The following is a 22,726-nucleotide window of genomic DNA, read 5'->3' on the forward strand; positions in this document are numbered from 1 at the left end:
CACTAGGGGAAAACAGAGCCTTTCTGGGGCAGAAAGCCAGCCATCTCTGTATTTGGTATTTCTCACCAGCAAGCTGGGTGCTGTGGAACATTTTCAAGGCTGCTTGGTGACTTCCCCATACATCTGCACCCCAGGGAAGGGCACATCCCAGTTGTGAGGTTTGAAAGAGCAATTTTGGTAGCAGCTGGATACAATATGTGACCAGGGGGATGGTGTCAAGTGGCACCAATCACTTTCTCAGCAGGTGTCAATCAATAGGTGTCAGGAGCAATGACTGTGAGGATGGAGCACTCTCTCTTGAGGAAAAGGGCTCTTATTTGAAGGTCTTCTAATTGTCTTCCTTGGAGTTCCCAGGAGTGCTGGTTTAGAGACTCCACCCCACGACAAAAGAGGAATGAAAGACCTATTGACAAGGAAGACAAACTTAAAGCAGTTGCACCTTCCTCTTTTTTGTTGCAGGAAGTCAAAGAGCATTCCTCTCCATCCTCATCTTGCTGTCGAGCAGCTTTCCCCTCTGTGACACCCACAGCACACCCTCAAGTGGCTGTCTGTGTGTGGGGTGAATCACAGCCCCAGGTGACATGGTGACCTACTGCTGGGTGTCTCCTGCCAGGGTGCCCTTATGAGAATTAAGTCAGAATTAGTGTCTTTGGTGATTTATACTTGTGGGCTTGAGTTTCCCAAGACCAAAAGCAGTAGTTTGGAATTATTGTTCAGCAGAAGCCAGGATCTTTTTGTCATTGTGGAACAGTTCCATGGGGAACACGTCCAAGATTTGGGGGGGGTGTAGAAGTGGAGTGTTACATTAAGTGCCTTAATGAGTGGTTTGGATTGGAAGAGACCTTTAAAGATCATCTAGTCCAACCCCCCCTGCAGTGAGCAGGAACATAGAATCATAGAATCAATAAGGTTGGAAAAGACCTCAAAGATCATCAAGTCCAACCTGTCACCTAACACCTCAGGACCGACATCTTCAACTACATCAGCTTGCTCGCCTTAGCAGAAGGTGTGTGGCTTTGTTTGTTTATTGAACTTAGTATTGGCCTATCAGAACCTTGTTTGAGTTTGTCAGTAGATTATCTGATATCCAAGAGGAGTGGAACATCCTGAAACTAGCCATATTAAGCATCTAGCTATCACTCAAAGTCAATAATTTGTATTTGAATATTGTTTTAATATCCATTCTGTCTCAAGAACACTGATTTCACAACCTGCCCCTTTTCCACCCCACCCACCTCATTCCACAGCACCTGGGCTCTATTGGAGTCTCCTCCCACCCCAGGTGTGGCCACTTTGTGCTCCCCACCCACTCCCCTCTTTAATCCCTGCCAGGAAAGGCAGAAGCCCCAAGCTGAGCCCTTCTGGGCTGGAGGATCCTCCTCTGATCTCAGGTGAGTGCCCCTGGTGCACACTGGGTGATGGTGGTGGTGACAACAAAGGCCGGGGGGCCTGGTGGCCCCCCGGCTAGCTAGGGAAACTACTCCAATATTGTTGACTCCTCCAATATCATCCACGGGTGGTGGCTGGGGCTCCTTATTGAGGCTGAGCTCCTCTGTGTGGTATCTTGGCTGGTTGAGGGTCTTGCCCCTGGCTCTAGGATGGTGGTGGTGGAGCAGGAGCTGTTTAAGCAGGGTAGAGGATGGTGTAGAGAGAGCAGGAGCTGCTTTGGGAAGATGAAAGGGCAGTGGAGGGGCAGGGGGGGTTAAACTAGATGACCTTCAGAGGCCACTTCCAAGCAAAAGTTAGTCTTTGTCTGAAGTGTAGGTAGTGGAAACACTGAAGGAAATTCATAACTCAAAGACAAGTTGTACCAAGTTGTTCCTCAATTACCTTTGGAGGGTGCTGGCTAGTGGCACAGCTGGCAGGTTTCCAGGTCTGCTACACCTGGGGAATCTGTGACTAATTTGCTACCTGGATTTTGATGGTCTGGAGGAAAGTGGAACAGATTGGTCAACTCAGTGGATGTAGGACTGGGTGCCAGAATGTGGGGAGCATCTCCGTCTCTGGCAGCCTGCTGGAACTGCATTACTGCCTGGGCTCGCAGGGAAAGGAGCGCTGCACATTTCCACTCAGGCCTGGAGGCAGCAGGTAAGGGAAGACTCTGTGCCCTTGTAGAGGCTAGGTCTTGCATAGCAGCCTGCCTCTGCTGTGCAGCCCCATGCTCCCAAAGGGACAAGGGATTTGTGCTAGCTTTTCTGATAGCGGGGGGAGGGGGGGGGGGGGGGGGGTTGATCTTGTTTTAAATGAAGAAAAATTATTAAGAGAGAGCTGGGTGAGAGCAACTATGAGAGCAATGCTCCCATATTAGGCAGCCTGAGAGAAGAGGCAAATGTGTGCTTTGCCCTGCCCCTCCCAGTGTTTCTATAAACTAATCTCTAACTTGCTCCTCTGTCTCTTAGGTGACATGGTCCCACTCTGCGTTTGCTCCAGCTCCTCTTTGGTTGAACTGAGGCTGGCCCAGCCCCTGAGCCAGTCTGCCATCCATCAGCATGTTTAGAATACAGAATCACCTCACTTCCAAGCACAGAGGGATTTCTCTTGTCACATTTAGCGCTGAGAAGACAGAAGGAAGGGTAATGCTTGAGCTGACTTGCTGGAAGAGGGCAGCGTGGTCAGCCTCACAGGTCCAGGGTGGGAAGCATCTGTCTCCCAGCATGGTTTGGTGTTTTCCAAACACCAGGGGAGAGAGAAGAGCGAGCAAGGGAACAAAAGGTGATCACCACACCACAGTGACAAACAAGCTTTGTGTGCCTTTTATTGAAATAGTTACAACTGTAGCTCTGGGGGGGAAAAAAAGACTGTGAATGCCTCGTCAGTGTTCATGTGAGGGAAATGAGGGGGGCAGGGGGGGCTGTGCTATGATTATATACATCTTTTTTCATACAAGGGCCACCAAAGTCATCTGGGACAGAGTGTGCCACATCTAAAAGTTAAAGACCCTGCATATAAACAGATCAAGCTCTATACACCTTGGAAAGTGGGCTCTGGCCTTTGCCCCCAACCTCTCTCCTGCCCTGATAGTCAGTGGTGTGAATTTGGAGAGCTGGGTCAGCCTCCTGGCACTGACTTTCACAGGCATCTGACAGGTCAGTGGAGACACCTGCTAGGTCACTGTACAAAGGTGGCTTCCCTCTCTGTGCAAGGACTGAACCATGGCAGGTGTCAAGTACCTCCAGGTATGGCTACCTGCAGCTTCCAGGGGGGCTTGTACTCCCCAAGGACTACTTTCCATCAGTGGGGTTTGTGTCTTCTCTTGTCCTTCACCCATTCACTGTTGACTGAGCAAAGGGAGTGTCTCCCTCAGAGAAACCACCTTAGAAAACTCTCATGTAACTTTCAAATGAAACATTCTGAACCTGATAACCTTTGAGACTTTCCCCATTGTTTTCTTAATGCCTCTCAACTACGTGTGATGCTCTCAGACTCTTAAAGAGCTCAGCTGGCAGCATCACAACCCTCTGAGCAAGTCCCATTACGGCTATGGGGCTTCAAAGCACTAGTTTAGATGGAGTCACAGGGATGTTCCAAGAGGCCACTGGCTGCATTTTTTGAGTGGTGCAATACCAGTAGCCTGCTTAGAACATCCCTGCTTGGCAGTTCTCCACACTTAACTCTGCTGGAGCACACTGAGTGATGAACTTTGAGTGGGAACTCAGTGCTTCTCTGAGACAGCATCAGTGCTGTTGAAGCCTGGACAATCTTAGCTTAGGACTGTCTTGACAACTTTCTGGCCAGATGGGGCTTTGCTTCTGCATCCACTCAACAACATTCTTGACAACTTCCACAACTCCTTGACCTCATGCTAAAGCCAAATCCTGCTTAAGTTGCTCTTAGCATGACTAGGAGCTTGATTAGTTGCTCCACTCACACTGCCTCTGGAAAAAGGCCTTCTGAAATGTCAGCAACACTTGCAGATACACAACCTCACCATCATCTACAGATGTGCCATGTTGCCTTTTGCTGGAACTGAAAGAACCAGCTACCCCCAGAGGACACCAAAAGAGGACAAATGTTTGTAGCCCTGCCAAAGTGACAGTGCTGAAGTCCTTTACAGCAACTGTGGCTCTGTCAAATGCTAGCTTTGGAGATAAGAATCAATGCACAATTAATGTGGGGAGGTGGGGGGGAGGGGATTGGGAAGGAAGCAGTCTTGGGGTTAAAATGTTAAATATGCTTTGGGCACCATTTGGTGTTCCTGGAACCCAGCCTCAAACAGTAATGAGTGCAGTAATGAGCTAGACCACGGGGGGATAAAAGGTGAGCAGAGAGAAGCAGCAGTGATTTCTGGGATGGAGGTGCAGAGTCTTCCTTTGGATGGATGAAGGCTGGTGATGAACAGGGCACAGTGGAGGATTTTGTGCAAGCATAAAGGTTTGTGACTAATCCTGATGGAGCAGTGGCTGTCCCAGAGTTCTCTGTTCATCCACACACAGCAGCAGCTGACTGGAGGAAACGAAGCAGGATTTCTCCTTTCCTGCTTTAAAAAGCAATGGAATCAGACCCTGTACAGCTTGGCTAATCCATGGACAGGGAGAGCCTGGTGGCATTCAGCCCACTAGAAACCAGTAAAGGTCTTCCATAGAAAAAGGGTATTAAAAACAACAACACCAACAACAAACAACCCAACAAAGAAAAACCTCAACAAGAACAACCCCCAGCTGAAAACGAATGTTACACCTCAACATTACATACACACTAGTGTCACTTGACACTGATTGATTGCCCCATGCAGCCTGCTGGATTCTTCACACCTCAGTCATATCTTACAGCAACCATACTCAGTTCTTCCACGTCCACCCCCGCTAGACAAACGTCTCTTCCGCAAACGCCACTGTCTCGCGCTCCTCTGTGGCCACCTCTGCCAGCGGCTGGCTCCTGTGCCACTCCACCCTGCTCCGAAGGAGTTCGTTCTCCACTGCTTCTGCCTCAGCTGTGGGACAGGTCTTGGTTTCCTCCTGCTTGAAATACTCCCTGACAGTGTTTCGAATGGAGGTGGGGAGGATGATGCGGATGGTGTGGCTGAATGTGTTGAAGCCCTTGCTGGGGGCTGGCGCCTGCGCCGTTTCTGCTGGCTTGCTCTCCAGCTCTTCGGGGGTGGGGGCACTCTGGGGGCTCTCTTTGTGCTCTGCCTGCGGGGAGGGGAGTGTTGGTCTGTGGTGGCAGCGCCTGGAGATGGACTGCATGACGAGGGGGGTATTCTGCCCGTAGAAAACCGTCTGGGGGATGTGGACTCTCACAGTCTGCAAGCTCTTGGAAAGGCTTTGCTCACTGCTGCTGCTGGGCAAGTCACTGCTGCTGGTGTTTACCATGGATCTTTCCTCTTCTTCTTCTACTGGAGACCCCCAAGTGCTTTCCTTGTCTGGGGCCACATAAAAAGTTATCTTGGTGCGCTTCAGGCTTTCCTGGTTTGGAAGGCAGGCATCAGCACACTTGATTTCTATGCTCTTCACTGCTTTTTCCCTCTGCTGCTGGTGGCTGATCTGTGGGGGCTTCTCGCTGGCTAGGGTGGCAGCTGGAAGCTCAGGGGTTTGTTCAAATTCTTTGGTATGATCCTGGCTCTTGAGCCCCAGGCTGGGGGTCCCCACAGCACTCAGCTCTCTCTCTTCTTCCCAGTCAATGTCAGTTTCTGGATTTCCCACAGCAGCTCTGCTGACAGATGGAGAACTTCTTCTTTCTCCAAGGCAATGACTGCTCTCTGCAGCCTTGGGTTCATACTCATGGAAACTGTCCAGCTCACACGGATGTAAAGACACAGGGGATGTGAAAGACTTGTGCCACTCTTTTGGGGACCTCTTGGCAATCCTGGGGGACACGGCATGAAGCCTGGCAGATGTGCCAAACATGAACGGCAGGGATGAGACATCTGTTGGGCTAATGGCTGATGACTCTGAGCAGTAGGAGAAAGCACTGTCTAAGGAGCTGAGCGAGGAGGCAGACGGGGAGGTGGTAGTGGAGGACAGGCTAGAGAAGCTGGACCTGTTGGACAGGCTGGATTTCTGAGGGCTGAGTTTCATCACCCGAGAGTCGGTCTGAGGCGACTGCCACAAATTCTGCCTGGCCTTATTGACCCCAGGGCTTAGGCCTTCGTCGATCAGCTTCTGGCTCTCCACCTGCAGCTGCTTGAGCCTGTGGATGTAGTCCGTATGGCTGTGCATGATGGTGGCGTCGCAGCTGGACTGGCGAGCCACCGGCTCGTGGCTCTGAGTGGGGAGCTGGGAGCTGAGGCAGACGCTGGGCTCCGAGGAGCAGCGGTCCCTGGCCGGGCTGAGCGAGCGGATGGAGCCCATGGAGCAGAAGGAGGCCTCCTCCTCCAGCAGGTCGTAGCTGTCCGCGCTGGCGTTCTTCCGGGCTTTGCTCTGGTAGCAGGCTGTGATCTCGCTGAACAAGTCCCAGTCTTCCTGATCCTCGTCAAGTAACAAACTGCTGGATGGTTCAAAGAGGGCATCTGTATCAGGTACCAGGTGGTGCTTTGGTGCTTCTGGGTCACAAGCAGAAAATTCCAGCTCGTCAGAGGAATCATCATGCTGAGCCAAGCCTATGCCTGGGGCAGAGAACACAAATTAGTTTGTTGCCTGTCTTCTAACCCTGTATGTTACCTTACACCCAAGGCAGGGAAACATTATCAAGTCCATGTAAAAGTAAAGGTGATCCATTGTTTTCACAGGGAGCACAGCAGGACTGGGAACAGCATTAAAAAATCCTGGCTCTGTGACCTGAGCTTCCGCCACTGGCCTGCACTCACAGGACAGCTAACAGAGACAACTCCCTCTCTTTCCATTCAACCACTTGGCTTAGCTTGACAGCACTAAGCTGGAAGAAAAGATGCTGAGACATGGCATTGCTAAACCCACACGAAATTTTTGTGATGGCTGGACTAGGTTGAGCAGCAGCCACGGGGAAAGACAGCTGTCCTTGGTGACACATTTGGAGTGATGCACCTCAGCCCTCAATTCCTGCCTATGCCTGACAGGCAAAGGGAAAACCAAAGCCAACTGGTTTTCAGTGCTTTTCCTTGGAAGGGATGTGAAGGGAAAGCAAACTCTTTTGCAGGAGGAGTTTACCTCTCCAAAGATTTTTAAACCTTTCTGGAAGGTACTGTATCACAAACTTACCCAGAGAGTCCTCCGAGTTCTTTGCTTTCTTTTTGTCTGGCCTTTGAAACAAGGAAGCAATGTCACCTCCAAAAATCTCTCCTGAGTTTTCAATCAGGAACTGCACTAGCAAGGCCACCTGGCAGAGACATGAATTTACAGTCAGTTTCATGACCAAAGAGCCACCCATACAAAGCAAGTCAAATCAGTCCCACACTGCTCCTTTTCCCTGTGATGAAGATGCCTTTTCCTACAGAACCTTTTGCTCAAGAAGCTGTTAAGCACATGGCAAGCTGTAAAGATGTGGCAATGTGTCTGGCTGAACTACACCTGGGGTGAGAACATGAGCCCCATGAACTGGTACAGTGAGCTGGGTACAGCATGGTCTCCAACTTTCCTTACTGTTGATAAGCTACAAGCAAGCATTTCCCCCCCTCTCTGATGCCCTGGTGTGCTCACTGCTTACTTTGTGTCTGGCAGATGGCTTTAGACCCAGCTCAAGTGGCAGTGTCTAACTGCAGCTGCTCCATCTTTCTTGTGCTTGCTTTACCATGTAGGAAGTTCATCTGGTAAAGCAACCACAGCTTCTTTTTCCACCCTGGATAAACTGAGTGGCTAAATTCCTCTACCAGCATGAGCACAGCAGCACAGGGGAAAGGACAAAGCCTGCAAGCCACTCAGCGCTGTCATTGATCCTGTGCCTGCCTTTAGCCTACAAATATGGTATCCATAAAAAGCAGTAAAGGGGGAAGACAAGGATGAGGCCAAACCCATGAAAGATTACCTTCTTTGTAGACCTGCTCTCTTCTTCAGGACCAGTGGGACTTGGTAGCCACAGCATGTTGGGTGCTATGCAAAGAGCCAGGTTAAAGGCATTCATCTGATTCACACCAGAATTCTGCTCAATGTGATGGAGGACTCCAAAGAGGTGTCTCAGTAAGATGAGGTTGGCCTCTGGAAGCTGGTTGACTAGACTGTTCAGGGAACAGGGACAAAGGAAAAGAGTGCTGTTTACATCTGCTCTTCAGGTAGCAGAAGCTTTTGCCCCCTTCTAATGACATCTTTTGGGGTCAGAATCATAGACCATGCCCAGAAAGACTGTTAAAAGGAAAGTGTTCTGACACTGGCAATCAGGGACAGCTCTACTGTGGCCTGAAACATCACCAGGAGACTCAGAATCATAGAATGGTTTGGGTTGGAAGGGACCTCCAGAGCTCATCTAGTCCATACCCTTTGCAGTCAGCAGGTTGCTCAGAGCCTTGTAAAGCCTGACCTCAAATAGCTCCAGGAATGGGCCCTCTATTACATCCCTGGGCAACCTCTTCCAGTGTTCCACCACTCTCCTGGTGCAGAACTTGTTTCTAACATCCAATCTAAATCTCCCCTTCTTTAATTTCAAACCATTGCCCCATGTTCTATCACTGCAGGCCTTTGGAAATAGTCCCTTCTTGTAGAATAGAATAGAATTAACCAGGTTGGAAGAGACCTTTGAGATCATTGAGTCCAACCTATCACCCAACACCATCTAATCAACTAAACCATGGCACCAAGCACCCCAGCCAGGCTCTTCCTAAACACCTCCAGTGATGGTGACTCCACCACCTCCCTGGGCAGCCCAGTCCAAGAGGTACTGAGGTGGGAGGAGCAGACTGGTGAAGTGGGTGTCTCTTCCACTTTTACATTTAGTCTACTTTTGTAAATGCAAAAGAGCATGGAATAGATAAAATAGAATGGAATTAACCAGGTTGGAAAGGACCTTTGAGATCATCCAGTCAAACCTCTCACCTAACACCATCTAATCAACTGAACCATGGTGCCAATCACCTCCTCCAGTCTCTTCCTAAACACCTCCAGGGATGGGGACTCCACCACCTCCCTGGGCAGCACATTCCAATGGCCAATCATAGTATCATCAATCACCCTTTCTGTGAAAAGCTTCTTCCTAACATCCAGCCTAGTCCCCTTCAGGTACTGGCAGGCTGCTCTTAGGTCTTCCCAGAGCCTTCTCTTCTCCAGGCTGAACACCCTCAGCTCCCTCAGCCTGCCCTCATCGCAGAGCTGTTCCAACCCCCTGATCATTTTGGTGGCCTGCTGCCTCAGGTCCAAGAAGGCCAAGCTTAGGGCTGTGTTCTCCCTTTTCTCCCACCACAAGAAGCTTTTACAAAGGCTTTCACAAACCTCTTGATCACTTCAATCTTATGCGCCCGGTTTTCCGTGTCCACAGCTTCCATCCACAGTCCGTGCATGTCTGAGGATAGAACACTGTCAGGTATATTTCGGAGAAAATCCTGAATTAAATATATATATGCAGAGCAGTCTGGTCAGTGTTGAGTTGCTTGGTTGCACACAGTCATTGGTTATTCACATTAACAACAAGACACGACCCGCAATACATTTCTCCTCCCCTCCCCACTTCCACCAGGCTCTCTCTGCAGAACGGTGTGGCAGAGGGTGAGCAGCCAGCCTCCATCCCTGCCCCTTCTCTGAGCAGGACCCATCTGTACTGTGGCAGGCTAAGGGCTCCTCCCTAAGGCTGTGCTAGTTCTGTTTGAAACATTGAAGGGCAACAAAGCTAGGGAGGGGTTTGGAGCACAAGCCCTATGAAGAGAGGCTGAGGGAGCTGGGGTTGCTTAGCCTGGAGAAGAGGAGGCTCAGGGGAGACCTTCTTGCTGTCTACAATTACCTGAAGGGAGGCTGTAACCAGGTGAAAGATGGTCTCTTCTCCCAGGCAACCAGCACCAGAACAAGAGGACACAGTCTCAAGCTGTGCCAGGGGAGGTTTAGGCTGGATGTTAGGAAGAAGTTCTTCCCAGTAAGAGAAATTGGCCATTGGGATGTGCTGCCCAGGGAGGTGGTGGAGTCACCATCACTGGAGGTGTTTAGGAAGAGATTGGATGGGGTGCTTGGTGCCATGGTTCAGTTGATCAGATGGTGTTGGGTGATAGGTTGGACTTGCTGATTTCAAAGGTCTTTTCCAACCTGGTTAATTCTATTCTGTTCCTCAGCTGTGAGGATTGCTGATTATTTTCTCAGGGGACTATTTAACAACTTCAGTTACATCTTCAGTTGGAAAGTGCCTAAGTATCACCCCCCCCAGTCATCAGCTTTTTGTATTAGGCTAGGGATGGGTTTTGGCATTTCAGATGCCTTAGCTATTCTGACCAGATTTAATTGCCAGTGCAAAAGATAAGCTTTATCTTACTAAAACTGGGTCTTATCACAAGCTTTAGCCCCCACCCACCACAGCCCCTCTGCTTGGATATGGCAGCTGTTTTCCCCTTGTTTGATGGCTGATCAGAGGGTGAAGGCTTAGGGTCCAGATAGTACAGGCCAGCTCCTCTGAGCATGGCCTCTCTATATGGAAGGGGTGCAGATTGTTGCCCTTAAGTCTTCCCATATCTCCCTGCAGCCTCTTCTGTGTGCCCAGAAGAACAAAGAGCATCTTAGCTGCTGCCACCAAAGGGCTTCACGCCCTTGTTAGTGCCGCATCTGAATTGCTGAGTCTGAGCTCAGGTCAGTTATTTGGCACTGTCTAGGTACCACAGTTATCTTGGGGGCAGACAGTCCTGTGTCACCTGCTGGAGGCTGTTTTGTACAGGAGGTGCAAAATGAAGCACTGGCCTGAGGGCCGCTGCTTGTACCTGCATGGGAAAGCAATACCACTGGGTCAGGCAGGTAGTTCTGTGCACATAGATGGAGCAAGCCATCAGGTGAGAATGTGCCTTGCTGGAAAATGCTTTCTGTTCCCCTCCCAATCTTCCCTACCCATACAGTCTCATGTTACTTCCTTGAAGCAGGAAGGCATTGTTAGCCCAGGCAGCTGAGTTACTTGGCCAAACATACCGTGATGACAGCTGCAGCCACAAAGACTGATTCTCCATCCACCTGGACATCATCTCCAGAGTTCAGTTTCTCTTTCAGCTCCTTGCAAGTTTTGGCATTGGCAGAACGTCTGAAAATGCCCCTAGTAGAGGGACCTTCGTGGTACAGCAGGAGCAGCATGTCCTGAGAGAAAGCTCAGCTGTATTTAAGAGCCTAACACTTTGCCCTCTTGTTTGTGTGCATCATACCCCACATATTACAACACAGTGAGCAGAAACCCTGGTCAGTACCAGGACAGACATACAGGACAGACATACAGGAGACATATGCTTTAACCAGGGACCAGAGCCTGTTGCAGGCACAGTTCCTGAGGGTACACTTATCCTGTGCTAAGTGTGAGCCCAGTGGAGTCTTATAGTGAATGAGGTCTAGGGTGTGCAGCATGGCTTTGTCTGCTGACATTGCCTCCTGTCAGCCTGCAATGACCTGGTTGGAGACACCCACTGAAACACGCTGGACATCTGTGCCCAAGGTGATATGGCTTACACAGAAGAGGCATGTTCTCACCCTAATTGCTGAGCTAGATCTGAATCACAAGCAAATGGTGGTCTTCCTCATACAATTGTCAGGGTTGGAAGGGACCCCAAGGATCATCTAGTTCCAGCCCCCCTGCCATGGGCAGGGACAACACTCATAAATGCCACAAGTGGCTTTAGGTTCTGGGCTAAACTCATCAAGCTCATGTCAGCATGAACAGTCCAGGCTGCTCCTTACCATGATTGGCTTGGGAAGGATCCCATCAGGACAGACAGAGGACAAAGAAAGGCCAAAGAGCTTCCGTGGGGTGGTTGGTGACTGTGACGGAGGGCTGCCCGTGGGGGTGCTGGTGCTGCGGCGCAGGGCCCAGTCGATCAAGGACTTCTTCCTCTTGGTGTGTTTCTGCAGTGACTCTGGAAGAAAACACAGACCTTCTTTACACACCTCTCTGTGTCCTTCCTACTGGCCAGGGAGCCATCTACAGTGGAGGCAGAGTTCCCAGCAAAGCAAGGACTTTCCACCACCGTGTGTTTGATCACTGTACTCTCGCTGGGGTTGGGCAGATAACACATGGCAGTGAAACCACCCAACCATCAGCAAACTGATGGCTGAACATCAGTTCTTCAGAGAACCTTGCTGTCCATGCAGCATGAGAGTGGCTTTCAGTTGAAAAGGACTGTAAGCTAATTCTGAACCTTTGCATTAACAACCTCAGTCCCTCTGCCACCTCTTCCTCAGGCATGGCAGAGGCTCTGGGACATGTATATGGTGCTAGGAAGAGCTTGGCACTGCCATGGAAAGCAGGAAGGTCTCTGCCTGGTTGTAATACACTCCTGCAGCCCCCTACCTCTCCTCAGTGGCACTGGAGCTTGGAGCCTGGGTTTCAGGACAAACTGGCACTGTTTTTCCTTTGGGAGCTGATCAAGGAAGGAAGCCTCTGTCCCATCAGCCAGCAGGGTGTTATTGTTGGTTCCTTGCTGCTGGTCAGCGGCATCCCGGAGACAGTTCAAGGCGATGCTGAAAGGATGCTCGTGCCCTGTGGAGCAAAGAGATGTGTTAAAGAGCAAGCAAAGCTGCAAAGTGACCCACATCTGCTTGTGACATCAGACTGGTGCTGGAGTGGGGTGGCAATTCAGAGGACAAAGTTGAGGAGCTGTATGTAACAAATGGGGCTTTTAATGTGACATCTTGTGTGGAAAAGAGTTTCCTTACTTGTGAACTGAAACACAGTGTAAACCAAGTAAACATCAAACAAGCAGGATAAACCTGCTAGCTGCCTAACTAGAGGCTTCAAAGCCACCACTGGGTTTAGCTAAAAATTCTATGTCCTTCAGCTGCCAAAGTGCTTTCCTCTGGACCTAGCATGTCCTTGCTGAATGACCACTTAACTGCAGCAACTCATTTCGCTTCTGACAGAGCCTGGAGGTAAAGTGCTCAGGAGATGCTCTGTCTGATGGACATCAGTGGTAGCAGGTAGCAAAAGGTGGGCTGAGGCTGTCCAAAACAACATTCAGAACAAGGGGACACAGTCTCAAGCTGCACCAGGGGAGGTTTAGACTCGAGGTGAGGAGGAAGTTCTTCACCGAGCGAGTAATTCGTCATTGGAACGGGTTGCCCAGGGAGGTGGTTGAGTCATCGACCCTGAAGGCGTTCAAGGGGAGATTGGACGTGGCACTTGGTGCCATGGTCTAGTCATGGGGTCTGTGTTGATAGGTTGGACTCGATGATCCTCGAGGTCCTTTCCAACCTAAGTGATACTGTGATACTGTGATCTGTGAGGCTTGTGAGAGCAGGAGAGGTTGACCAGCTTCCAAGCATGTAACCCTGCAGGCTCACACCAGCAGCCACAGGGATGGAACTGGGTTTTGAGGCATGTCCTGCCCTTGAAGAGTGCAGAGTCTGAGATGTCTCTCTGCCACAGCCTCCAGTGTAATTCATCACTTCTTCCCATGGTGCTAGAACTGAGGGGAAACGGGAGAGCTCTTACCAATGAGAGGGTAGGCAGGGTCATCTTTTCCTGAGATCACCCAGAGGTGGTGTTCAGTTGTCCTGCCCTGGTGGTTGAGTAACAGAGAAGAGAAAAATATCAGGTAAAGGGAGATATGGTGATGGTCTACAAGGCTGCAGTCCATTCAGAAAGCATCAGACAGCAACAAATGGCTGAAAGGTTGAGGAGTCAGACATGCACAGCTCTCTCCAGGACACCTGCATGGCTGGGAGGGACAGCACTTTGGATTAGTCTGTCTGGAGTTGAAAGGGAAAGGTTCAGGAGAAGAAAAGACCGAGAAGCAGCAGGATGTAAACTCCCATGATGGTTTCCCGGCCTGTCTTAGCAATGTTCCACAACCTCCCTTGCTAGTAAACTACTGGAACACAGTCAAAGCTCCCTGCTAACCTCTGCAGTGAGAAAGACTGGACCACTGCAATGGGCAAAGCTCATCAGGTAGCATCAAAGATTTGGTCAGCCTTTCATGGCTATATCAATAATCTCTTGACCAGCTTGGCCCAATTCTAATGCTGGATTGCAAGCACTGAAGTCCTCTGCAATCCAAAGGACTTTATTATACCAGGTTTGAATTTAGTGCAGGCATGTAAATGTCTGTGTTTCTAACACTGGGCACCCACATAAAGGGATTGCTTCAACTTCTGCTCTGGAGAGTACCAAAGCCTTACTGGATGGCTACAGCACATCTAGACTTCTCCACATCCACACTGTGCTGTACACCAGGTGTTTCCAGCATCCTTAGATCTGATCTGGCAGACTATGCAGCTGCCACTTACGGGAAGTCCAAGCTGTTGAAGGGTCTTCTTTATCACACTCTCTGCTGTTTCCACATTGGACACATTGACTGCAGTAGTCTAGAATGGAAAACAGAGAAAATATAGGGAGCTAAGAAGGCAGGGAATTTGGCTGCAGTTTCTTGTAGCTTGGCAATCTGAGGGAAACAATCACTCATCTGGACATTGACTTTACTGAAGGGCCTTGCTTAGAATAGAATAGAATTAACCAGGTTGGAAGAGACCTTTGAGATCATCAAGTCCAACCTCTCACCCAACACCTTCTAATCAACTAAACCATGGCACCAAGCACCCCATCCAGCCTCTTCCTAAACACCTCCAGTGATGGTGACTCCACCACCTCCCTGGGCAGCACATTCCCATGGCCAATCTCCCTTTCTGGGAAGAACTTCTTCCTAACATCCAGCCTAAACCTCCCCTGGTGCAGCTTGAGACTGTGTCCCCTTGTTCTGGTTGCCTGGGAAAAGAGACCAAGCCCCACCTGGCTACAACCTCCCTGCAGAAGAGCTGTACTAATCTGAGCTGCACTGGAATCACTGCTAAGGTTGGTGGCTATACACTGTGAAAACTGTTCTTTGCTACCTCCTCTGTCCAGAGATTTTACCCAGTAGAAATAATGGAAGCAGGTGGTGTTCAGATGCTGGATTTGATCACATCAGAATCTGCTAGCAGTGTCACTCCAAAGGGTGATGTGGCATAACACTAATGAACCACCAGGGTCTGGAGCCACTCTCTGAGAGAAGAGTGCCCAGGAGGTAAATAAGACTCACTGAGCTTGGCATGAGGTCCAGAAATGTATACTGTTAATATGAAGAGACTGGAAGATGTTCCAGTAAATTAATACAGGAGAACACACCAGTGACTCTTTCATGATCAACAGCCTCAACTTACTGCACTGAAAGCAGGAATGACTGGGCACTCAACCACAAACCATCACCAATTATGAAGTGAAGCAGAAAGAAGAGAGAAAAGAAGCCAGAGCTCAAGAGCAATCTTAAGAATTGACTGCTCAGGATCTGGCTGCCTCCTGATTTCCCAAACCCAAACACCTCTGAGTGAGCTTCTGGTGGGAAGGATGCAGCTGCCCAGACCCACATCCTCTGAAGGCTTTCCATGTGGGACTTGAATTCTTAAACAGGAATAGTAGCAGCATCACAGCCCTGCCTTCCCACCCCTGCCCAGGAGACCTCCATGTAGCATTGGTCTCCAGCTTCACTTACAGATGAACAGTTGTCAGCATCCAGCACAAAGATCTGAAGGGTTAGGCTCTTCAGGAATTCATTCTGTTTTGCCTCATTGACATGCCTGGAAGACAAAGAAAAGAGAAGGCAATATAATTTCCCAGACAAACTTGGTAAGGACCCTAAGGTTTGGATCCAGGAAGTCCAAAGAGCCTGCTCTTTGGCACAGTAATAAATACAGGTTAATTATGAAGATGACAACAGCATGCAATGCTCTTAGTGTGCTCACATGCTCTCACTGGCTTCTTTATTTTTCTTGAGGGTCCAGACCAGCAAAACCCCATGTGGCAGCACAATGCCTCCCAGCATCCCACCTGGAGGATGGTCTCCAGCTCTGGAGCCCTCAACCTGATAGAGCAGGTCCAGAGGAGTGCCATGGAAAGGATCAGGGGGCTGGAACACCTCTGGACAGGCTGAGGGAACTGGGATTGTTCAGCCTGGAGAAGAGAAGGCTCCAGAGAGACCTAATAGCAGCCTGCCAGTACCTGAAGGGGGCTACAAGAAGGCAGCAGAGGGACTGCCTGCAAAAGCCTGCAGCAGTAGGACAAGGAGCAATGGTTTGAAATGAGAGAAGAGGAGATTTAGATTGGATGTTAGGAACAAGTTCTGCACCATGGAATGAAGCTGGAGGTGGGGAGATTCAGGCTGGAGGTGAGGAGGAGGTTCTTCATCATGAGAGTGGTGAAGCCCTGGAATGGGTTGTCCAGGGAGGTGGTTGAGGCCCCGTCCCTGGAGGTGTTTAAGCCCAGGCTGGATGAGGCTCTGGCCAGGCTGATCTAGTGTGGGGTGTCCCTGCCCATGGCAGGGGGGTTGGAACTAGATGATCCTTGTGGTCCCTTCCAACCCTGACTGATACTATGATACTATGAGGGTGGTGGAACACTGCAACGGGTTGCCCAGGGAGGTAGTTGAGGCCCCATCCCTGGAGATATTAAAGGTCAGGCTTGACAAGGCTCTGAGCAACCTGCTCTAGTGGAGGATGTCCCTGCTCAGTGCAGGGGGGTTGGACTGGATGAGCTTTGGAGGTCCCTTCCAACCCATTCTATGATCCTTGGGATGACTGCTGTTCTCCCTGTACCTATACAAACACTTCTGCCTGGGGGTTAATGGGAACAACATACAGAAATGCAACCTGGGAAAGAAAACAGCTGCAGTCTCCACGTGCCATGAAATGAGAACTTTACACTTGAAACCAAAAACTGTCTGAAGGGTCAGCAATACTTGTGACACCTCCATAGTGATTAGCAGAGTCAGCCTCTGGCTCTAAAGGAGAAAAGGAGCTCCAACCATGTTACCTTCTAGTGGATTTCATCTCTTCTGAACCATTTCAAAAAGGGATTGGATGTGGCACCTGGAGCCATGGTTTAGTAGTCAGGAGGGGAGGTGGTGGAGTCACCATCCCTGGAGGTGTTGGAGTCACCATCCCTGGAGGTGTTCAAGAGGGACTTGGCACTTGGTGCCATGGTTTAGTCATGAGGTCTGTGGTGACAAGTTGGACTTGATGATCTTTGAGGTCTCTTCCAACCTTGGTGATCCTGTGTGCGTGTGTGTTAGGTACTAGGTGCTAGGTTGGACTTGGTGATCTCTGAAGTGTTTCCCAACCTGGCTGACTGTGTGATTAACACCAACCTTGTTGTCACCCAGGGGCCAACACGTTCAGGTTTCAAAGGTGGGTTTTTCACACAGCAGCTAGAGAATGTGCTGAAAATCAGAGGGCCATCTGACACCTAGCATGAGGAATTTCTGTGAGGACTGCAGAGGAACAACCCAGGAGGAGGATGAGAGGAAGCTCACTTACCACAGTAAGGCTGACAGCCATCGCTCCTTCACGTCAGCTGAGCTGCAGATAAAAAGGGAAGCAGATCATCAAACACGTGCTGAGTGGGTAACAGCCTTTGGTAACTCTACCCAGGCTCATTTATATATAGCTGTAAGGCAAAAGTTCCTTCCTGCAAAGCCCTGGAACAAAAGCATAGTCCTTTCCTGCTTCTGGCCTATTTTAACCAGCGACAAAAATAATAGCAACAAAATAATCCCAGCCACAAACTGGACTCACATTTCCTGCCCAGGCTGGAGGGTGTTCAGATAAGGGGCAAATATCTTTCTGTGATGCTTGGAGTTAACTCATCTTCTCAGCCCTTACTATTTTGTGCAGTGACCTTTAATTGCTATTTTCTCTCTCTTATTATTTCCTTCCCAAAGGCTGCTGTTCCTAGAAGCTTCTGCTGCCAGCGTGGGTCACCCAGGTCTCAGTGACGTGAAGGAAATGGAACTGCTGGTGAGTTTGGACCGAGACACAAATGGCAGCTTGCAGGGCCAAGCATGAATCCTAACCAGGAAGGCATCACCTGGGAGAGACCATCCTGACCCTTGGAACTGATGAGGCAGTATGTATGGAACCATGGTATGGCTCTCACTTCTTTTTCCACCAAGGCAGCTGCCCCACAGAAGGAAAAGCATCAGGTCAGATCAGACCTTCCCAGCTGTGCCAGAAGAACCCCTGAGGACAGAGTGACCCTTGAAGACTGCTGACCTCTCTGCATTGCAAAACAGAGTATGAAGCAGAGATGCCTGAGCCAGCAGTGACCTGAGCTCCCTGGGGATGTACAACCTCTAGATTCAATCTGGCCAGGCTAGGCTGAGCTCCAAGTAATAAAAACCTCACCTGATTTTCAAGGAGCTTTGTTAACTCAGGCACAACACTGGGACAAGCCTCTGAGATGGCATTTGGACATGAATGGGCTACTCTCTAGCCTCCATGCATCCCTGCATTTCTATTTTTGGGGTCAGCAAGGTCTAAGCAAACTCAGGACCATGCTGCTTGTGGAGACCCATCTTGAAGAACCTCTCCATTTTTACAGTTCTTTTGCTGTGGGCTTGGGGGCACCCTGGCAGCCAACTGCAGGAGGAAGGTTTGCCCAGGAGCTGCCCATGCCACACTAAGCATGGATAAAGGATGTGTGCTCCTGGCACAAGGCCAGATGCCATTTTTCACTGACTCAACCAACCTGTTACAAAAATCTCTCAAACTAGGGCTGATCTCCTACAGAAATGGCTGCTGGCAGGCACTGAAACAACCTGTTTGCCAGTGATATGATGGCACAAGCTGGTTAGCTATGGCAGATCTGGCTGTGATGTTCCAGGATGCTCTGCAGCAGGGTTAGCCCTTCCTGTAACAAAAATTGCAAGGATTGGTCCTCTGAAAGGCTCTCAGGAACCAACCTGCTGGGCCCCTCAGTTTAGGAAAGATGTTGAGTTGCTGGAAGGTGTCCAGAGAAGGGCAACAAAGCTGGGGAGGGGTCTGGAGCACAGCCCTGTGAGGAGAGGCTGAGGGAGCTGGGGTTGCTTAGCCTGGAGAAGAGGAGGCTCAGGGTGAGACCTTCTTGCTCTCTACAACTCCCTGAAGGGAGGCTGTAGCCAGGAGGGGGTTGGTCTCTTCTCCCAGGCAACCAGCACCAGAACAAGAGGACACAGTCTCAAGCTGTGCCAGGGAAGGTTTAGGCTGGATGTTCGGAAGAAGTTCTTCCCAGCAAGAGAGATTGGCCATTGGGATGTGCTGCCCAGGGAGGTGGTGGAGTCACCACCCCTGGAGGTGTTTAGAAAGAGACTGGATGAGGCACTTGGTGCCATGGTTTAGTTGATTAGATGGTGCTGGGTGAGAGGATGGACTCAATGATCTCAAAGGTCTTTTCCAACCTGGTCTGGTCTGGTCTATTATTCTATTCTATTCTATTCTATTCTATTCTATTCTATTCTATTCTATTCTATTCTATTCTATTCTATTCTATTCTATTCTATTCTATTCTATTCTATTCTGTTCTGTTCTGTTCTGTTCTGTTCTGTTCTGTTCTGTTCTGTTCCGTTCCGTTCCGTTCTGTTCCGTTCCGTTCCGTTCCATTCCATTCCATTCCACACTGCCTAATGTGAGTAGAAATCCTCCTCTCAATGGAGAGAAGAAGAGAGGAGGGCCCTGTAGCCTCAGTCATAGTTCTGCTTGACCTATGAGAGCACTGGGCAGCTGCTAGGCTGCAGAGAGAGGTGTGGGGTCTGATGAGGTACCTGAAGGTAACAACGTAGTTGGTGGTAGGCCAGCCGATAACGAAGGAATTCTCAGGACTCATCTTTTTCTCTGTCACTTCACTGAGACAGGTGCCAGTCCACACTTCACTCAGAGGCACCTGCTTTTTCAGCTTCAGGCTGGAGGAGGACCTGCAATTCAAATGATGGACTTCTTAAGCCAGAGCCCAGCACCTAGAGCTTCGGAGTCTGGCGATGCAGATACAACGGCAGCAGCAAGCAACCCCAACACCAAAATGTCTGGGGGCATGAGGAGGCACTGCAAGAGAGTTTTGCAGTGGATTTTGGGGTTAGATGGCTGCAGTGGGACAGCTGCAGCTTAGAGCAGTGTGATTCAGTAGAGCCACTTGCATGTAGATGGTGATTGTCTATGCTAGCAACTCAAGTCACCCAAGATCTTCACTGAGGTGTGGCAGAAGTAGCCACACCAGGAGTCAGCTGTCTCTCCTTATTGCTTCTTGCCCTCGTGCTGCTGCTTCATAAGGGAAAGGGCAAAATCAATTAGGTAAGCTTTTATTTCAGGGAAATGGAGTGCAACATCAACACCCAGCAGAATTTCTGCTGGTGGAAGGGGGAGGTGCCACATTTTAGACCCACAGTTGTAAAGAAGAGATGATTTGACGCCTGCTGCGCAAACAGCTCGGAGCCTAGCTTCAGCAGCACATAGTGGGGAGAAGGAGAGGGTGTGAACTGCTCTTACTTGGACTTGGCGATGACCAGCACATCACTGAACAAGATCAGATGTCTCTCCTGGGTCTGCAGGCCCACAGTTAGCTGTACTCGCTCGTCCAGGACGAAAGTGGAGCCTGGGCTGCTGAACACCCCGCTAGGCAGCCCATTGTCTGAATGGGAGGAGGGAAGGGTAGATTCCCTGCAGGAGGAAGAAAGATCATAACACTTTGTCAGAAGCTTTTCTCACAAGGGTTCATGATTGGGACACAGGCAACCATTTTGGAGCAGCCTGATAACCCCCTGCTTCTCCCATGAACTGCATTTGCCTGCCTCTGCCCAGTTCATTCTACCAGCCTCAGAGAGATGTAAAACTGCCTAAATGCCCACACCAAAACTGGGGAAGTTAAGCTGCTGAAGAGTGTGAGCTATGACTCAGAAGGAGCATGGAAACCCCGTGGCTGGTGGCACTGCTCAGCCTGGCAGGGACAGGGGCTGCCATTTCTGCACATGTTTTCCACCCTGCCTGTCAGTGCAAGGGCTGCAGCACAGAGGAAATGAACTGCATGTACTCATCCAATTCCAGCCATCAGATTATGGTTTGCCTGGCTGCAGCCCAGCATCTTGTTTCTTCTCAGACTGATAGAGATGCTGACCGTTCCCAAAACTCCCAGGTGGGTTCTGTAGGTTAACTGCAGTCAACAAACCATCTAACCAGATCCTTTCTCTATGCTCTCCCCAGCTGGAGGAGCTCTGACAAGTGCTGATCTCCACACTTACCTCTCAGCACCCTTGCCAGTGCTGCTCCTGGCTCTGCCTGGCCCTGCTGGCAGCGCAATAGGTCCCACAGTCATTTCCTGGGTCTACACTTGCCCTACAGGTGGGATTGTGCTGGATGAAGATGAAGACATTTTTCTTCTTTCTTGCTCAGAGACTGTTCTCATGTACCCAGACTTGACTGAATTGGCTAACCTCTGAGGTGTGGCCTCAGCTTCAGGTAGGTGCACAAATAGGAAGGATGTTGACTTGCTGGAACAAGTCCAGAGACGGGCAATGGAGTTGGTGAGGGGTTTGGAGCACAGCCCTGTGAGGAGAGGCTGAGGGAGCTGGGGTTGCTTAGCCTGGAGAGGAGGAGACTCAGGAGTGACCTTATTGCTCTCTACATCTATCTGAAGGGAGATTGTAGACAGGCAGAGGTTGGTCTCTTCTCCCAGGCAGCCAGCACCAGAACAAGAGGACACAGTCTCAGGCTGCACCAGGGGAGGTTTAGGCTGGATGTTAGGAAGAAGTTCTATACAGAGAGAGTGATTGCCCATTGGAATGGGCTGCCCAGGGAGGTGGTGGAGTCACCATCATTGGAGGGTTCAGGAGGAGACTTGATGGGGTGCTTGGTGCCATGGGTTAGTTGTTTAGGTGGGTTGGATTGGTTGATGGGTTGGACACGATGATCCTGAAGGTCTGGTCTGGTCTATTCTGTTCTGTTCTGTTCTATTCTATTCTATTCTATTCTATTCTATTCTATTCTATTCTATTCTATTCTATTCTATTCTGTTCTGTTCTGTTCTGTTCTGTTCTGTTCTGTTCTGTTCTATGAACCTTGCCTGCAGGCAAGAAGTGTGTGAAAGAGACACTTGACTTCCCTCCACCCCTCAGCAACACCACCCTAGTCTGAGGGCAGTCTCTACACAAGCAAACTGAAAACCATAAGCTCTAAGGGCTGTATTTGTGACATTGCCAGTCTTAACTCCATTCCCACTGACCCCAGAGCTGGGTTCCTTTGATTCCTCAGCAGCGAGACTAAACCAAGCCAGTAGCTGCTTTTCAAAGTCACACCCCCACCACCACCAAGTCCCAGGAATGCCCACACTCCAGCAAGCAGAAACTTCTCTCTTCCCTCCTCACCACTCTGCAGCCACCAACAAAAGAATTCTTGGCTTCTGTTGCCCCTACAAGTGAGAAGCTAAATCACCTTTCAGCTGGACATTAAAAGCTCTCTGAGTGCGTCAGCTGAGCGGTGGGAGCCACGCCATCGCGCGGACCCAGCAGTGGATTTCCTAAAGCTGGAGGAGTTACACAGCTTTGTAAACAAAACAGCAGGGCAGCAAAAAATAACAAAAAAAAAAAAAAAAGGAGAAAAAATAAATCATGATGATAAAAAAAAAAATCTCACCAATGCTCCAGTGGCCTCAGCAGAGAGGGCATCGTACCAGCTCCCTCCAACAGCAATCCGTCATGAGAAACGGTCAGAGCCTCCCTCCCTGCCTCCCAAGGATGTTCTCCAGCCAAATAAAGGCAAGAATTTGTTTCTCTTTGCCTTTCTCTTTTTTTTTTTTTCTTTTGGGGGGGGGAGTGCAGTTTAGAAGAGGGTGGGAGGAATAACAAAGAAGCCACATAAAACTTGGTCAGAAGACAAGCGAAGGGAAAGCAGTCCTGCCCTCCGTATGAAACCAGCCCTACCAGACTGACCCCCCAGGCACTTCTCTCAGGAAA

At 49.9% G+C, this 22,726-nt stretch overlaps 1 protein-coding gene and 1 long non-coding RNA gene across 3 annotated transcripts in view; one reads left to right on the top strand and one right to left on the bottom strand.

The window, feature by feature from the left end:
- Nucleotides 1-1,317: 1,317 nt before the first annotated feature.
- On the top strand, nucleotides 1,318-3,434 carry LOC137450728 (uncharacterized). 2 transcript variants are annotated; one of them, XR_010989624.1, is made up of 2 exons: nucleotides 1,318-1,391; nucleotides 2,400-3,434. It is a non-coding gene; the product is annotated as an uncharacterized lncRNA (long non-coding RNA). The 2 variants fall into 2 exon arrangements; XR_010989625.1 differs by lacking the exon at nucleotides 1,318-1,391 and adding an exon at nucleotides 1,698-2,088.
- The window catches only part of LOC137450727 (rho GTPase-activating protein 20-like), a 36,245-nt gene continuing 16,249 nt past the window's right edge, over nucleotides 2,731-22,726 (bottom strand). The window contains exons 3-15 of the mRNA XM_068157584.1: nucleotides 20,268-20,438; nucleotides 19,550-19,699; nucleotides 17,289-17,330; nucleotides 15,470-15,554; nucleotides 14,232-14,309; nucleotides 13,438-13,504; nucleotides 12,298-12,486; nucleotides 11,688-11,863; nucleotides 10,935-11,096; nucleotides 9,270-9,379; nucleotides 7,876-8,065; nucleotides 7,113-7,230; nucleotides 2,731-6,541 (exon numbers count right to left, since the gene is read on the bottom strand). Coding sequence (XP_068013685.1) covers nucleotides 4,803-6,541; nucleotides 7,113-7,230; nucleotides 7,876-8,065; nucleotides 9,270-9,379; nucleotides 10,935-11,096; nucleotides 11,688-11,863; nucleotides 12,298-12,486; nucleotides 13,438-13,504; nucleotides 14,232-14,309; nucleotides 15,470-15,554; nucleotides 17,289-17,330; nucleotides 19,550-19,699; nucleotides 20,268-20,438 — 3,277 coding nt within the window. The 3' untranslated portion in view covers nucleotides 2,731-4,802. The remainder of the gene's footprint in view (nucleotides 6,542-7,112; nucleotides 7,231-7,875; nucleotides 8,066-9,269; nucleotides 9,380-10,934; nucleotides 11,097-11,687; nucleotides 11,864-12,297; nucleotides 12,487-13,437; nucleotides 13,505-14,231; nucleotides 14,310-15,469; nucleotides 15,555-17,288; nucleotides 17,331-19,549; nucleotides 19,700-20,267; nucleotides 20,439-22,726) is intronic.

Source organism: Melanerpes formicivorus, unplaced genomic scaffold (assembly GCF_026170545.1).
Source record: "Melanerpes formicivorus ecotype bairdi unplaced genomic scaffold, bMelFor1.0.p_v2 SCAF_37, whole genome shotgun sequence".
NCBI classification, from domain to species: domain Eukaryota; kingdom Metazoa; phylum Chordata; class Aves; order Piciformes; family Picidae; genus Melanerpes; species Melanerpes formicivorus.